At 40.4% G+C, this 18,589-nt stretch overlaps 1 protein-coding gene across 2 annotated transcripts; it reads left to right on the top strand.

Moving 5' to 3' along the window:
* Positions 1 to 7,255: 7,255 nt before the first annotated feature.
* LOC145441089 (somatostatin receptor type 2-like) lies at positions 7,256 to 17,379 on the top strand. Of its 2 annotated transcripts, XM_080318879.1 has the most exons (9): positions 7,286 to 7,488; positions 7,940 to 8,102; positions 9,629 to 9,810; positions 11,439 to 11,567; positions 12,404 to 12,608; positions 12,668 to 12,925; positions 12,989 to 13,101; positions 13,620 to 13,769; positions 16,783 to 17,379. In XM_080318879.1, the coding sequence occupies exons 1-9, from the start codon at positions 7,358 to 7,360 to the stop codon at positions 16,850 to 16,852; spliced, it is 1,401 nt and encodes a 466-aa protein (XP_080175005.1). In that variant the 5' UTR covers positions 7,286 to 7,357; the 3' UTR covers positions 16,853 to 17,379. The 2 variants fall into 2 exon arrangements, with proteins under 2 accessions (XP_080175006.1, XP_080175005.1); XM_080318880.1 differs by lacking the exon at positions 11,439 to 11,567 and having other exon boundaries at positions 7,256 to 7,488.
* The last annotated feature ends 1,210 nt before the right edge of the window (positions 17,380 to 18,589 follow it).

Genomic DNA, 18,589 nt, shown 5'->3' with positions numbered 1-18,589 from the left:
GGGGTCTGGGGTTCGGTTTATCACCCTATGGGGGGCCCAGGACCAACGTTTCGATGGGGGCCTGACGAAGTGCTGTTACGGCCCTGCCTGATGTTTATACGTTATGCCACAAAGAAAATTGAGGGTTTATGATTTTTTAAGCAGAATCACACGGTGTTGTTGTTCATGTTTGTGATTTGCGTGGCGTTTTTTGACGACAGTGGTAATTTACACCAGGTCACTATTCTTTATTATGATTCCGTATTTGCCGAATTGTAACACGGTCCACTTAACTCCGCGCTTGAGGAATGTGGATTGACTCGTGACACAATGCAATTTTTTTAAAATTTCATTTGAAGTGATCAAGTTATCGGTGTCGATGGGTCTCGCAGATCAGTCGGAACATACCACAGACATGATACCCAGAGGCGACACAGTCCGAACATACCTCAGACATGATACCCGAGTAGTGACATTATCCAAACATACCCCAGACATGATGATTGAGTGGCGAAACAGTCCGAACATACCCAAGACATGATGTCGGAGTGGCAACACCGTGCGAAGTTCCTTCTACATGATATCCGAGAAGCAACATCGTCCGAACATATCCCAGACATGGTGTCCTAATGGCAATACAATCGGAACATACGTCAGACACGTTTTCATACTGGCAACACAATTGGAACATACCCCAGCCATGATATCCGAGTGGCAACACAGTCCGTACATACCCCAGACATGATGTCCTAGTGGTGACACAGTGCGAACGTACTCCTGGCGGGTTGCCGACGTACGTCATTTGCTTTATTTTGCGTGAGTGATCCGCGATAAGATAAATCCCTGAGGAATCTGCATCTGTGCAACACAGCCACCAGATTACCTTGCTCGGGGATTAAATTGTAGCCGAGTAAGGCGATCGGCGATTAATTTCAATCGGCATCGGTGCAATCCACCCTAAGGAGCGTATAATGTCAGCACTCGAAAAAGAGATCTCTCAATACTAGGATAATTAGGATTAAATGCCTGATTTAGATTGGAGCACTCGGATCATTGCGCCAGCCATGCCTCGACGACTTGGTTCACGTTTGCGTTCGGTACGTGAACCTTGATATTTAGGTCAGAGGTTCGCGGTCGCCAAGGAACGCGAACGTCAGTTAGAAATATTATAATTTCACATAAATCTATACCATTTCGATCAAGATTCATTGCACTTCAACTTCAACTCACTTGCTGCATCACGGCAGGAAGTAAATTGACGAAGGGGATGAGAAATCTAGTATGAAACTTGCATCGCGAAACATGTCACGGATAGTTACGATATCCCGGCTGGGAGGAAGTGGCGATATGGAGTAGTGGAATAATCCACAGCTGCAACGCCAATGGGTTGCGTGTTCGAGTCCGACCGAGGTTGACTCAAGAATTCCTACCTAAGTGTTGGGATTTTATCTAGGCTCCTAGTTTCTATCTTATCCGTGCAAGCAGTGTCTTATAAAAGCCTAGAAGTCGGCCGTACTACATGTCGGCATCTACGGTATAAATATAACAAAAATTGGCCTGATGTAAAAGACCATATTAGTCGATAAACCCCATGGATACCACAAACAACAACAACAACAACAACAACAACAACAACAACAACAACAACAACAACAACAACAACCACAACATGTCCTCTCTGTATATGATAAATTGGCTCGCTTCCGCCATCACTATATGGATACATGTTTGGCCCGAATCAGACTATAAATCGGCATCATGAGACTACAACATCCCGCGCGGTATCGTTATTAACTTAGCCCAGGAGTGGGCAATTATTTTCCTCCGCGGGCCGAATGAGAAGTATAAAATACGTTGACGGGCGCTTTATTCTCCAGCGTATTTTAATTTATTTATTCCTAAATTACATTATTAGTAAATGCTGCTCAGTTAATGAGTTGATTTTAGGTATTGAAATTGACGGTTAATTAAAGATATCCATCTGCCGTCATAATTAGAAATAATGTTAAACATGATAAATATTTACCTCTCTCAAACCCCTATCCACGTTCTCCTGCTAAGACTCTAAAACAGTGGTTCTCATGCTTTTTTAGGCACGCATTCCTCTATGATCGTGAAAACTCACGCGCCGCCTCATCATGATATTACGAAATATTCAAAAGTGTAACCAGAATGATAGCAAACCCAGCGGATAGTTTGATGGCATGAAAGGTTCTGGATGTTGAAGAGAGAATTCTGAAATATGAAAGTCGGAGAATACACAGATCATAAACGACATGCTAGGAGTGAAACGCGCAGTGCGCGAAATTTTTTTCGTTGACTTTGGCTTAGCGCCACCCTTCAGATGCTTTAACGTCCCCCAGTTCGAGAACCACTGCACTAAAATGTATATGTAATAGTACAAAGCTCGTTTTCTTGGTCGCCATCTCCGAGCAGTGTACGTACACGTACAGCTTAAAAGCCTTAATGTTGCGTGAAGCTTGCAGTTTTTCTGAACTGCGCCCTCCCTTGACCACGTGTTTCGTGTTTTTGTCATAAGACCTACTTCAATTAATATCCTTAATCTTGGCGACATGCTCGGCAAAAAGAAAAAGGGCGAGTTTACCCCTGAATCCAGTATACAAATATTTAATGCTCTAGTCTAGACCAGTGGTTCCCAACCTTTTCCGACTCATCGCCCCCTTCTGAAGCTCCACACCGATCATCGCCCCCTAAATATTGGGAATCGAAAAACAGCACTTTGTCAGCCCCGCCCCCAAAAAACGTTGGTCTTTGGCCCCATAGGGTGACAAACCAAACCCAAGACCCCCCTCAGCCAGTGGGCCTTTTGTCGCTACATATCAGCTATACCCTATTTCATGTAGGCCTACTGTTTGGTGAGCCACCGTATTTCGCCTAAAATCGCGAAGCGCGACAAAATTATATAATTCATGTTTGAATCGGTCAATATGGTCGGGAATTGCATATATATTGCTATAAATTTTTTTATCCTCTTTCTGCTCGCGTAATCAGATTTATCGGTAGAGCTGAGTGTGGTGTGCTGGAAATGGTAGGAACCCTAAATAATAATTAAACATCTTCGGGCGGAATCGTTGTTACATTGACTCCGTTACATGATGCTATTTCGTGACCTCCTATATCTGCTATGGCAGATGATATGGAAATATGGAAATCGTCAAAACGTACCAAACTAAAATACACACATGATATCAAATTTGTATTTCTGTAATGCCAAATATTTTTTTCCTTGCGGGATGGCATTTGTCCTGTAGGGTTAAAGTCGCCAAGACAGGAACATTCGACGCCAGCCATTGAGGCGCCTATGGACAATGAAACATATATGTATCGAAGTTTTCGGTCAGCCCAGGGGCAATCCTTTTCGGTCAAGGTCTTCTCGCTGCTGATCGTTCTGGCACTCTTCTCGGAGTCGCATGCTACATGCCCTCTAACTCCACATGTCTTGGTGCGTCGTGGCGCAGTAATAGCCGACGCCGAAGTCTCCAATTTCCATAAATCATGCGTATTTTAGTTGGGTGACGGGTAGGCCTACCCCAAAATCAAGATATATGAATTGATTAAATCGCGCCAGCGCGAAAAATTTTTGAAAAAGTGCATAAATTTCTAAAAAATTACTCTATAATTTTGTGCCCCACTCGAGTTCGGGTCCCCACCCCCCATTGGGGAGTTTGGGGTGCGGTAGTTACGGTCCCGACTCCAATATAGCCGTTTTAACGCGTCATCGCCCCCTATCGCCCCTTTCGTCCGATTTCGCCCCCCTATCGCCCCCTTCGTTATTTTCGCCCCCCTAGACCGCCAAATCGCCCCCTGGGGGGCGATATCGCCCACGTTGGGAACCACTGGTCTAGACCTAAACCTTTTTCGGCTTTTTTTGGCATGCCCAGTAATAATTTATGTGTGATAGATATTAATTAGTCATATCGCGAGCACTAATCGCGAGCACTGGTTGACTTGTTTTACGAATTAAGGATTTAGAAACGTATCACATATCAATTTGAAACACATGCCGTATTATGCGTAATGTGACATTGTCACAGTGACAATGGCAACAAAGAAGGTTTTAACTAAACTATATGGGAAAGCCTTATTTCTTGTGATTTTAATTGCTACTTAGACTTTGCCACATTGCCTTTATTTTGAATCTGGATTACGCAAGCGAGGTCCGTAGGCAGCGTAATCGTGGCATAATAATGAACAGGCTTCAAAGAAAACGAATTTCCTGTTCATTTGATACAGCCTATGGTTTTAGTCATTCGAAAAGCAAGTTTTATGTCTTGAATTCCAAGCAACCTTTCGCGGGCCGCACAGAATAGCTTCGCGGGCCGCATTTGGCCCGCGGCCCTCACTTTGCTCAGATCTGCCTTAGCCCCTTGCAACCGCGAATGACACTGAGATCCAGTTGGGAAAAAGGAAACATGGGCTCTATAGCTCGGCAATATTGAGTGCGAAATAATGACTCTTGTCTGTGGACAACTAACTCCAGATAAATTGGAATTTTACCAATTGTTATAAAATAATTTCACTCCAGCCATCCCTGACGCCAAGCGTATTAATCATATACTCAATAAATATATGCACAATGCAGCACTCAATCAATAGACGGGAACGTATAGAAATCTGACTACAAAAATAGATTTGTGTTTACATTAAAATTGTGGCATCACGTGCCGCCATGTATTCGTGTTCACGTTTGTGCCCACCAAAATTTTCATAAAAGTTCGTATTCGTACGAACCCGAAACATTTCAGTCTACGCATTATCCCTACTTCCTCCTACTTTATATCGGAACTTTCCCAAGTGATTAGCGTTCTTCCACTCGGAAAAGGACTCCCGCGCCACTTGCTTGGTTTGCATGTACTACCAGGTTAAGAACCGCTGTTGTAAAGTGTGTGAATCACCTAAAGGTCCTAAATAAACTGAAGGAAGGCTTTGATTCACTGCGTAAAATATTCAGAATCAATGCAGGATTTGAAGATTGAGTTTTCATATAGCTGGCTATTCTGGAACAGAAAAATATACTTTCATAAACTTATTTATCGCTATTGCATAAATTCAACTGGATTGCTATGGACGCATCATAAGACTGTGTTGTTAATGCCCATTTATTTGCGTCAAACTTCCTTATAAGTATATATAACTTGCTGCACCGGTCAAATCGGGCCCGACCTCATCATTAGCGCGTACTTTGAGAACGACCGTTGTTCATAATTTGATCTCGCGAAACGAACGTTTCCGCATTTCCGCGATTAATAATTACACCACATAGAGTTTCGCAGCACATTATTACCAATTATACTACACACACAATGCTCGATGCTGGATACCGCAAGCAAAAACGAGCATTTCAAGGAAATGTGTTTTGAGCATGTGCTTTCAAAACCAAGACCGCGGGTGCAATGCGTAGCGAACGAATCGGTAATGCAAGATCTTAACGAAAAGCGACATGGGAAAAGTAGCTCGACAGAAAAACGAAATTGATTCTTAAGCATTTTTACAGGCGTACCTACCTGCCTTGGATTTATGCATGAGAATTTATGGTATTTAGGTAATTAAATATACACAACTGCAAATTCACTGAACCAATCTAAAAACTGGGTATCCAAGTCTTTTCCACTCAAGAGCTAGAGAGGGAGAGAGAGGGAGAGAGAGGGAGAGAGAGGGAGAGAGAGAGAGAGAGAGAGAGAGAGAGAGAAAGAAAGAGGGAGTTCTCGTTGATGCATTGATCAATTATGTTTATAAAGGGAGTTTCTTTCTGTGTGGAGCACTATTGAGTTGTCTGAAGTATCATATGAGCATTTTAGCATTTCTATGTGGTTTTACCTAAATGTAGGAAATGAATACCTTCACTCCTTAAAAGGTTGAAGGGCACTGAGTGCATTGTGTCATGTGCAAATTGCATTGTACTACCATATCTTATAATTACAGTTCTTGATGATGAATTAGTCCCGTCCCTTATATGTCGTACTACTGTATCCTTCGACCGGCTCTGTAACTAAAGCGGATTATGCCACAAAAATACCAAATGCATTGGTATAGCATATAGCGACAATTCCATACCTTTAATTCCTGACTGTTGTTTCTTAATAGAACACGGCCAATGTTTGAAGGCCCGCTATCTAACTCAAGATGCGCGCGTAAAATTATGGAAAGTCGTTTCTTTTCGTTACGGTAACGACTAGGGTGCCATTTAAAACAAATGGTTGTTCAGAAAACTCTGTTTTTAACAGTGTTTTAAACAAAGGCCATTCTAAAAAAATGTGTTTTTAGTTGTAAATTTATGCCATAATTGTGTAAATACTATAAAAAAACATGTTGCATGAGCCGACGGACAATTACCACTCGATATAGCCGACGTATATCGATATGAGATGGTTGAAACCCTCAAAATAGTCGGGTCAACAGTTATAGTTCAGATATTTCGACACAGGAGCTTCATTCACACTATATTTTCAATTGTCAATGACAATCCACCCTTACGTCACAATTGAATATTTACGACGTCATGGCTTAAAAAAATAAACAACATGTTTTAAACAAGGGCATTGTTTTAAACATGTTTGTTTTAAATGCAACCCTAGTTACGACCAATCGATCCCAAAAACAACACTTTTTGATTGTTTGTAAGGCAAGCTCTCTCGCGCTTTGGCGTCGTCTTAGTTCAACTGCTCCTGACCCAAACACGCGTTAGGACAAAGGTAAATGCCAGGATACTGCTTTGAATTGCAGCAGGAAGATTTAATATGATATTTAGTACCGGTCGTCTTATGGCTCGGGTGCATCCATTGTTGAATTCATATTGTTTGACTTTTGACACTGAAGCGCGGAGGAAAAGTTTATTTTTCACAACACTATTTAAGGAGACAATAATGTGCGGCCGCTGCCTGGTCTATGACGTGCATAGCGATATTGAAAAGCTTCCAACGAAACACAATTAACCGATTGTCTAGTACAGAAAATACTGAGATGAAACTCAATACCTTCGTCTTCTCAATGGTTGTCAAAGTATATAATCTCCACCCTATCAGATGAAATCGCCAATGCCTTATATCCCGTGTGGTATATTTCTTACATGCATACATTTATGAATTAATTGTTCTATCTATATGATATTAGTGATATAGAAGAAAAGACAATCCAACCGGCACCGGTACAAGGCACTGAGGGCGGTATTTCTTACCCCGTGTTTATAAATGCCGAAAGTACCTCAATATCGCTGCATTGCATCGCGAACAGTGTGATTTAGCAGTGGAAAAAGTTTCCTCAGTGGCAGAGTTTATCAGTTATTCTATCATATCAACTGCCTAACCGTCATCTCTCATCCGTGCAGACTTATTCCGTTTCGTACTTATTGAACGCAGATATGGATATGGAATCCGATGTCACGTTTGACATAATTCGCGGAGTAATATGTGCCTTGGGAATATTCGGAAACGTGGTAGTGTTGTTCGTGAATTTGATATTGCGAGAATACCAGAAGACTGTAACTCATTGGTACGTAACTGTTTCTGATGTTAACATTCTTATTCATTAGGTTGAAAGATACGGCAATTCAGATTTGCGTACATGTTTGGAAAGGAGATTTTGATGCAATGTAGTGTAGTTGAATATAACATATAAGGTCCCTGTATTATACTTTTTGTTGAAGAAAGTTTCCCTTATCCCGACTACGATATCAAAGATGTGAATTACGGATGTATAGCTAATTATCCATGCATAACGTAATATTCATCGCGTCATTGAGTGCGAACTCTATCTATTGGGAACAATGATGCTAACGTAACAGTCAATAATAGACCCCCTACCGAAAACATCATTAGGAGCACACCTGACCAGTTAGTTTTTGAATTGAAAGACTATATATAGTCAATGGTCTTGATGCGAATATTATTAAAATTCATTTCTTCGTTTCCTATACTAAATATGAACAGTATATTTTTCGAAGGTATGTTATGCAACTTGCGGCGGCTGACCTGGTTTGTCTGCTAACAATACCTTTCACGATTGCTGAAGATTTGACGGGTCAATGGGGATTTCCGAACTGGACTTGCAAAGTAAAAGAAACCATATTTTTCGTAAATTACTACGCGTCTGTAATGCTACTGGCGGTAAGTAATATATGTGATTTCGAATAAGGTTTTCACGAATTACTGCTGTATAGGATGTTAATGTACTTAACAAAAATAGATTTGCTCTCAATGGGAATTATTTGTATCTTAATTCAAGAACAGAACCAATCAAAATTTGCTCGAGTTTCCTTAGAGAGGCATAACACCCCCAAAAGATTTTGGTATCGGCATAAATGAATTTAATAATAGAGTAGAATCTATAATATGGGTCAGAATGGTTTGTGTTTAGTTTAGTATTTAATTTTATTTAATTTCTTATCTTGCAAAAATGAGCTCGCCACTGTTCCATGTACTTCTAAATCGCTCCGATTCGATTATATAACGAAACTTATCTTGGATCAGTAATTAGGACTGATGGCCATATATTTTATTTTAGCTTCATACCTGGGCTACGGTCACTCGACTACCCGGTTATATATGGTTATTTGGTATGCTTCAGAATACTCGTTCGTTATGGCATAGACATTATGCGTGCGACCAGCAGATTTCACCTCATGGTAGTTTAGAGAATTGAACTCCGCAGAAATCAAGCATTTATGACACAGAATTATAGCATTGTCTCGATGCAGACGAGTATATAGTGCTGCAAAATCCTGCAAGATTATATTACGCAGTTGGTATAGCTGAAACGACAATTCTCTTAGCCATAGCAACTTCCGTATAGTCGGATGAAAACAAGTTGCTAGGTAAGAAAATGCTATCGAACCATTGTGCGGAAAATACTATTCAACGCAATAGTTTGACCAATCCTACGTGCTCTTGCGTTGCGGTTATAGCCTGTAAAACGGTAAATATAGTCGCCGTGAGAACTATATGAGATTCCATTGGTATATTATGCTCCTAATCCTGGCACATCTCTCGTATGGATTTCACTAGTTTACCTCTGTGAACCGACCCAATCATCTAACTACGAACGTCTTCTTTCTGGTTATGAACTTCCCATTATACAAACCTTGTGCGCATTTGAACAATGTATTTTACGTTTCATCACGTCAATGAGCCGCGGGTTCGAATCCGTTCGACTCCAGCGCGTCCGATTCCATCGTCTCTAAGTCTTGCCCAAGAGAAGTGGTTCGTAGGATTTTTTTAACGTTGATTTTCCTCCTATTCCCGACCCTTATCCAATATGACGGACACCAAAAACGTCAAGAAATGGAAGTTTATTGTTTATTTATTTGTCTGGTGATTTGCGAAGCGTATATACTGATTATAGGATATAGCGCCAGAGTTTATTACACCAGAGTCATTAGAAATAGTTATTAACAAATGTGATGTTATGTATGCAGAAACGAAAAAAAATCAATTCCGGGAAATCGCCCCTTCAACCACGATATTCTAGCTAACGTGGAAAATCCTCTCCGCCCAAGAGCATAATTAAATTACTCTAACTCAATTCGAGCAAATATATTCGCACATATGTTTGGAGTTTTGATTTCTTTATTGTCGAGCAGTCCAACACATTGAAACCAGTTAGTGACTGTAACGTTCCATTCTCACTCCATTAGACCATGAGCATCGATCGGTATTGCGCAGTTTGTCACATATTCTCAACAAAGATCCAGAAGTTACGATCGAGGAGATTCTCCATTCTCATAGCCGTTATCATCTGGGTATCCTCTATCCTTATGAGCTTCCCAATTATGTTGTATAGCGACGTGAAGGGAATCGCCCCATACTGTAAGTGCAGGTAAGAAATGGCTTACTTCAATCATAATCAATAAAAGCTTTTGAATTTATTATAAAAATAAAAATAAAAATTTATAAATTTTATTGTCAACCCAATCTAGTTATTAAGTGACCTAAAAGAACGATATAAGACAATTTTTTCTCACTTCAAACTGGTAGAAGCAAGGTTACTGCAGTTGAAAGTTTTCAATTTGCAAAAATAGCATTGGCGGTGTAAAATCCCAGAATTATGAATGCAAAACTCAGTTAACGTCGCTTCTACGGGTTGGAATTGCGTCAAATATTTTTTGCATCGTTTTTGTAGGTGGCTCGACAATTTCATGGGGTTGGCAGCATAATTTAAGTTTTTTTCTTTTTTCTTTTTTCATAATAAATTCAAAAATTTCAATTGTCTCTATGTCGGCGTACACTGGTTGGAGTTGAGCCAAATGTGGTGCGTAGCGTTTTTTCGGACATTCTAACAATGTAATCAGGGAATTCGCAGGATCCGGTAGAAATATTATTTTCGAACAACCTTAGGGTCCAACCTTTATGGTCAAAGGCGCGCATGCGGTTTACGAACGATTGCGTGGGCCACTAGAGTGTTTACTACTAATTTGTAATCTTATAAATGGCTGTCTTAAAAACGGGACGTTAAAGCACTTTGTCTGGCCCCATAAAAATCGCTGGTGTTGGGTTTTGATCAATCGAACTTTTGAAGGGGGTCGCCCCCGGTCTCTTTTCCCAGAAAAGCATACGTAGGTTTGTCTGGGCTCCTCCTCACCATCTCATTCGCGTAAGCGGTGTCTTACAATAGCCCTAAAAGTGAGCCGTGCAACAGTGCCGTGCAGTTACGGAATCAAAACTATGGATTATCTGCCTAATGTAAATGCATTGTAGTCGACAACCACCATGAATACCACACACAACAACAACTCGGACACACCCTTCCTTCCGAAAACAAAATATGCCATGTATTAAGTGATTCACGAACAAACCGGAATAGGTATCGGTGAATGCGAGGCTTACGAAAACAAAATATGCCAAGTTGGTTGGTTAGTTTGAGTTTGAGGTATTCATGGTGTTTGCCGACTACTATGGTCATGTACACCAGGCCGATATTGTTCATTTTTATTTCGTAACTGCCGACTTATAGCACGTCCCACTTAGGCATTTTGTAAGACAAAAATATGCCAAATATTAAGTGATTCACGAACAAACCGGAATAGGTGTTGGCGAATGCACGGCTTACATACTTATTTCTATCGGATTTCTACCCACCGAAATCACTAGTGCATTCGTCGTCTAGTTGATCAAAGCACGAAATTATTTTGAAGTTAGCTTAGCGAATGAATTTCTTCAATCATATTGGTACTAGCATTTTATTTGTTATCACCGGTCAGCCCATATGATCAGATTTAGTGGTAGTGTTGATGGAGGTAGTCTCTTTGAAAATATATAGAGCGCACATGTCAACCATATTCATGGCAGTCTATTGAGACTATTCGCGGATTGGTAATTACTTTGTAGATTCATATCAAAATAATTCCCCGTAAATTACAATTATTAGTGAATAGGTCATGTCGAAAATTACCGCGTGGGCCGCTGTGAGGACACTTCTTATTTAGGACCATGTCTATCATTTCCAAGGCACGATTTTTCACTTTGGAACAAACAAGAGAAGTGCCAGAGAGAACAACTTTCAGAAGAAGAATGTAATTACTTGATGAGTGAAGGAAGTTGTACCAGACCCGACAAACTCTTCGACGACGTTTATTCGTGAGTTATACCATCCCGAATCACACCAGTTTTGACTTAGGATAGGGTTGCATTCAAAACAAAAATCATTTTAGAACAAACGTGTTCAAAACGTGGTCTTTGTTTAAAACATGCTTTTTCTAAACATTTTTGCGTCTTTTTTTCATCCATGTCGCCATGAATCTTTCATTGTGACGTCACAGTGAATTGTCATTGAGAATCGAAAATATAGGATAAAAATGGCTCCTTCGACGAAAAGGGCTTCCGACCAACGTCATAAGCAGAGCAAAAATATCTTTAACCAGGGCTATATCGTTATGCATCGTTTCTATGGCCGGCGGTCTTCATCATCAGAAGACGCATTCCGCATCAAAGATTTCTATCTACATGCTATAACTGTTGAACAGACGACGATTTCGAGGGTCCCAGCCACCCCATATCGTATACATTGACTATATTGGGTGCAAATCGTCCGCGAGTTCCTACTTCATGTTTTTCGAAAGTATTTACACAATCATGGCATAATTAGATACTCTTTGAATAATAACACAATGTTATGAACAAAGTGTTTTAAAACACCCTAACTTCGGAGCTTGGATAAAATCAAATCGTAATATTATGCATATCATATATTGTGTTCTGATTTTCTCTATAAGTCGACGGTTTTTATTTCATTCCGATGTATGCATGATGACTACTGGACATAGTGAGATTTTATGCGTATATACGCTTCCAATAGATTCCAAATCGTTTTTAGACGTAAATCTCTAGTCTGAAGTCCACGTGTCTTCCCAGAATATGCTCCAGATTAACTAAGCGATATAAATTACTCAATGCTCCTGTCATCGTTCGCACAGATATTTGGATGGCAATAGTAGCGGTGATGGCTTATATGACAATTACAACCCGAGTATTCCGTATGAGGATTACGAGGCGAACTACGAGGATGAGCTGGGTCAAGAGAACAATTACAATATGCAATGTTCGTACCAAGACACGGGTACTGCGTGGAGGTCATACATATATTGGTGTTTGATAGCAATGTTCATCGTACCCTTCACGGTAACTTAATGCACACCGTGTTACTTATCCTGATCTAATGCGACCTCACATATTTTCAGCTGATGACATTCTGCTATTCGCGCATCGTGATAAAATTGAGGAAGAGTGGGAACCGGTCGTCAACCGCGTTTCAGAAAAGCTCGGCGTTGCTTGCCAGTGTCGGAAGTGGCCGAGATAAGAGAGCGACGCAAAGCATCGCCCAGCGAAATTGTAATAGAGTCACGAGGGTGTGCTTCACGTTGGTCTTCATATTCTTTTTGTGCTGGTCCCCGTTTTATGGTGTTCACTTGGCGAAAATGGTTGGAATTCCAGGATCGGTGGGTATCCTTTCGCGACTTGTTTTGTAATTAATTTCTGATGACCGAAAATCTTAACGACAGACGCAACTTTGCGAAACTTTATCGCGTATCACTGCCGCCCTTGCGTACTCAAACTCAGCGCTGAACCCATACATTTACAATTTTGTCGGAACAAGTTTTATTGGGAGATTCAGGTAGGGTTTCCGTTCTTCGATGTGAATAAATCATTCATCCATGGCGCTCAATTGGCGATCTCTATATCTATCAACAAGGCCATGGGGATAGTTTAATCACTCATTTACTATAGCTACTTCATCTTCAGGCGGTTGGATTAATATTAATAGTATGACTGCAAAGCTTCCATCCACCCGTGGATGTATATATTTATATTTTTGTATTTACGTATACTTCATAGGCTACATGGAAGATCACGAAAATCATCATCATTCATTTCGGCCATCGATAGAAACAATGAAGATTTATCATGTGCTATGATAAATTGACACGTCACCATGCAATAGTTTGGTAATAAAATAGGAATAAACAAACATATATTTAATGTAGGATATGATTTAAAGTTTAAACGATCCTTGAGCAATATTAGCAGCTACTATACATGTTGCACAGGGAGCTATAGGCCTACAGGTCGAAAAAACCTGTTTCGTGCCGTTTGTTGTAGTAGCTTATGTATCATTTGTTTTTCCATGTGCAGGAAGGCTGCTTCCTCGGTCAAATCGTCTCTGAGGAAAACAACGTCTACCTTCACCTCGGATGGCATCGCTGGCGTGAGATATACAGCGAAACGTAATGATGCTAATGGTGCGCCTGAGAGTGCAGTGATCACAACTAAACAGCATGCCGGGTAAGCTGCTACATACTACAATTTGATGGTGTACACGAATTTACCTTGGTCCAATCTTTTGGATGACTATCCATTGGTGTCGCGATAGCGAAGTAAGTTATCAATGTTCTCTCCCGCGAACCTATGGCCCGGAATGAGTGACCATTCTGAGAAAAAATCTTGAATGCTTCCTCTGTCGAATAGATTAACTCAAAGATAGTGTTACAGGTCCCTAATGCTCGCAAAGAAGCCATCGATTGAAATTTACATTGCAGACGGCCCGAAGAAATAAATTGTTAATGCGGGCACGTATTCTACGGCTCAGAATGCTGTTTAATAAATTTCCTGGTTATTTGTGGTCTTGGAAATCTTTCTCAGTGGATTTCATTCCTATGGTATGCCTCTTCAGGGTTTACACCCGGGGTCGAATCCTATGGATTGCCAGCCATATATGGATTTTGTGATGATATCATGGGGCTCTCTGATAAATTTTGAATTTAGCCCCCAATTTATACATTGTTAGTCAATATTGCAACTTTTTGTGAATTTTCATAACGGCCATGGAATACTTCAAATAGCCTATATACACACACATAATAGGCTCACTTATATTTTAGGTAGTTGAGACAAAGTGATGCGAGGTTTAGACTGTGATTTTTCTAGCGGGTTTCATTGGCTGGGTGATCTCCCATTTTTTCAAAATCCCAAAATTAATGTAAAATAGGGTCTGCTGATTATTAGCAATTCATAAGTTCAATTGAACCGTGTTTTTTTATAATAGAGAAATTGCGGTACTTTCAAGTATTTTTCGCTGTCTACGCTCAACAAATTAAATCATTGCAGTCCGATACGAAGTCTGTAGAATTGCAAAAACAAACTTGCTGTCGTTCCGCTGTCACATCGTAGAATTCGCCGTACCGGACATCGCTCGTTATTGTGAAAACTTGGATCGTATTCGTTCCGTTGATTGGTCAAAGAGAAAGCAGACATGATGACGCCTGTATGACAATGCAGCTTTCAAATCCCCATCGTCTTCCTAATCTTCCGCGATAAAGCAACTCCTACATGGAAGTGTCACTCGCAATCTCAAATTCAAACTACAAACCTAGCCATCCATATTGCCGATTGCTAGATAGCTTGCTGCTACTGGTGTTTAAATATAAGCTTGTAGCGCAGCGTTATATTTCTGCCGAATAATTGGGGGATTGAGTAGTAAAGTTAACCAAATAATATCAGTTCATGATATCCTCCGTCGACGAAGTTAATTTTCTGATTCAAAAGAACTGATTGAACGGTGTGCCTCTGTTAGCATAACAATTGAGGTGTGGCTACATCATCCCGCCTGCTAGACGGATTCCTTGGAAGGCCGCTTAAAATTTTAAAAAGTGTGTTACTGAAATATAAACAGTAGATTCACCGTTTAACAGTTGTCTACAACTGTCGTTGTTGCTTCCTAATGTATAGATGCATTGCCTTAAGTGTCGAAAAACCTCATATGACATTGACGGACCGTTAAAGATATTAAGCTAGCAAAAGGTGTCCGACCCCGGTTATTTAGATTAAGTAAAGCATATTCAAACGTCGGGAAACCGTTTTTTGTGTGTGGGTGTTATAACATTCAATATAGTGATCTTCGACTTTGTACCAATATGAATTCCCGAACCGTCGATTGTGACATCACATGGCTCTTACGGGATTAAGATTGAAAAATTGCGCCAAAATGGCTCTTTTCCCGATAAAGGTTCCCGACCTCTGCTGCAGACGTATTTAAAAAGGCCTCAACTATTAAAGATGGTCTCGTCGAAGACGTGTCTACTGTGTAATAACAGATTTATGCCTGGCACTAAACTCGAGGGTAGCGTCGGGTAAAAAGTTGTGTGTCAACGTACACATTTTTTGGTGGATTTGCAAATAGAAGGTTATGGGGTCTATTCTGTGATATCGCACAACAGATTCTGTCATACGTCTGGGTTTGGGTAAACGTTCTGGTCAGCTGTACAAATTTCAGAATAGTGCAAAATAGACTAAAATGTGCATAACCATGTATCGTCGTGAATTTTGCATATGAGTGCAACCAGAATGAGAATCTTGATGATGAACATTTGTTTACGATACTTAGACATGTTTCTCAGCGTGCACACTCCGCACTACACAATTTATCAGCTTTCATCCTGAAATATTGAGCTTATCCGAGGTAAAATGCAATGTGGACATTTACGACATATAGGTGGTATAACTACGCTGCTGCATGAAGCCCTCCTCCCGAGAGATAACCGTAATCACGAGGGCAACTATATCTTCAGTTGATTCAAATTAATGTGACTTTTGATCGTAGCGATATAATAGGATTAGATATGTTGGAACAGCTCACCCTCGCCGACCATTATATGTGGCAGTGGTTTTTAAACTTTATTTACCAGGTGAATCAGTACGCGCTAATCTGCAAGCCTTTCGCTAACCTCAAATTTTAACTACCGCGATACACATTCAACTACACATCTAATGCGTTCTGATGCACAAAACGAACTGCGCATCAACACCAGTGTTAAAGAATCGAAATCATTTAAACATGATTATCCCAAAAATAGATCGTAATGAGTGTTTACTGTGAGTTAGTGTTACTATTGCTACAGTGTCCTTCAGAGACCAGTTCCGTAATGTGAGGCTTCACCTTGGAAAGTGAACAGCATTAGCATGATACGAATTGATTAATTGCAACGGAGCCAATGACTATCGGAGATAGACGCGGCATTTCAGAAGGATGTAGTTTCGATTTGGAACCCCAACCAACTCACACCGTTGCACCACATCAATCACAACTCGACGAATTATCGCACCTAATTACCTGCAGCTAACGATTACCAAGACGGGCGTGCCATCAAGAGTCATATCTGTCGATTTTGTGTCTTGGCCGCCGCTATACTCCTGAGACTGGCTCAGCGAATCTGATGTGGGGTCGAACTTTTGTTCGTTTACAATTTCAATCTCAATTTTCTGTACATTGTAAGATCGAACAATTACCGTTTCATTTCAGAAAGGAAAAGGAAAGCTCCACTGCGCCAATCACACCAGGCAACAACAGTATAGCTACCGATCGCGTTTAAAATCCGAAGCAGCAGGTTACGATTACAACAAGCTGATAAAGGAGCGCTACTCTGCTTGACCAGAAGTCGGACAATGATGCTGCCGTATCAGACATTTGCGTTACAATAGATATTGTGCATACACAAACCTGTCGGCGCAACAGTTATTTGCTACAGCGAACCGAATGAATGGTTGGATTACTTTAATATGTGCGTGGATTTGTCCTCTTTTTGACTTTTTCGAAAGTGTTCTCGGACGACGCCCAAATGTACTCTTTTTAGAGAATTTATCCTCTTTTTTGAAAATTTTGGGTAACTGTAAGTGGGAAATGGTCTGAGATATATAAAATAAGGTCAGGCTGGTTTTTCGGGACTTGAGCCTGAAAAAATGACCATTTTTTCTTTAGCCAAACAACGTAAAGTGTTACAAAAGCGTCATTCAACCACAAACACGAGAAAAATTTACCATTTTCTCCGGATTTTATTCCAGTATGTAAGTCTGAAAACTATAATTTCACGATATAACAATTACTTCAGTTGTACAACAATTTCACGTCGGTATTATTGCGTCACAGCAGATTCAAATCGAAGAAAAGTAAGCAAATGGCGAGATTGACTAGTTAGGCTGCCAGGGCGAACAGACTAATGCGTCAGTTATTAATAAGGGTAATGGATTTCAACCAGAGATTATAATCCAGTATGCGTAGGTTATGGATTCATCGCAATCGAATGAGGAGGAGAATGTTTGCCACAGTGTGTGTGGTGCGTATGAAAACCCTTTTTACACGGTCATGAAACCCAGCCTGATAAACGGAACCTTCATTCAAAACGTGCAAAAACGAAGAATAAAGTTACCATATAATAGGGTTGCCATACGTCCGGAATTTCCCGGACATGTCCGGAATTTCACTGTTAAAATTGCGTCCGGGAGGAATTTCTAAAATATGCCAAAATGTCCGGAATTCTGAAGTAAGCTCATAATTTTTTCCTAAATCAACATAATATTATTTTTGGACAGATTTATGCTACATAAAATCTTTCTTCGAGCTGCGCGCGATTTAGTATCACATATATGGATTTTAATATGGGACAACCACCCTCGCAAAAACTGCCATCGGAATATAAAAGAAAATGATATTCATTTACAGAAATAAGTCTAATTGTAATCGCAATTACAATATATCGGTATATTCATAGAGTCGGTTTAGGCCGTTTGGATGCTTTATTAGAAGATAGTGGTTCTAAACCTGTGGTTAGTTTGCCTGTATTATGGGGTTCGCGAAGATGTTGAACGTAATCAGCTTCAAAAATAGTCCGTGAGTAAGTCTGGGCAAATGTGTCGGCCTTTAACTAGTAATCAGCTTATCCAATTTTGAGCTGGCCACGGAAGATTTTCAAATTGGAAATGGAGTCGCGACCATAAAAGGTTGGAAACCACCGGATGTGCGGTATTTATACAGCTTAAAGGTGCAGTGCGCACCGGCTGATAAATAATCTTGTATGACATGAACGATTTACAATTCCCGGCCTTGTATTTTTGAAGTCATCATCTTCCACCAGCTCTACCGTTAACTCCGATCATGTGGGCAGATGGAGGATCAACTTATATAGTAATATACGGAAGAACCAATATTATTGACATAATTCATTCAAATCATTTAACGACCAGATGCATATAGTAACCCCCCAGAAGTTAAATCGATTCCCTTACGACGGGCCTAAGATCAGTGTTTGTTCGGGCATGAGGGGGCTGAAAAA

This window comes from Botryllus schlosseri, chromosome 6, assembly GCF_051294905.1.
Source record: "Botryllus schlosseri isolate E-star chromosome 6, Bs_hap1, whole genome shotgun sequence".
Classification (NCBI taxonomy): Eukaryota; Metazoa; Chordata; class Ascidiacea; order Stolidobranchia; family Styelidae; genus Botryllus; species Botryllus schlosseri.
The sequence above is the reverse complement of the archived record's forward strand: the minus strand, read 5'-3'. Positions and strand labels throughout refer to the sequence as shown.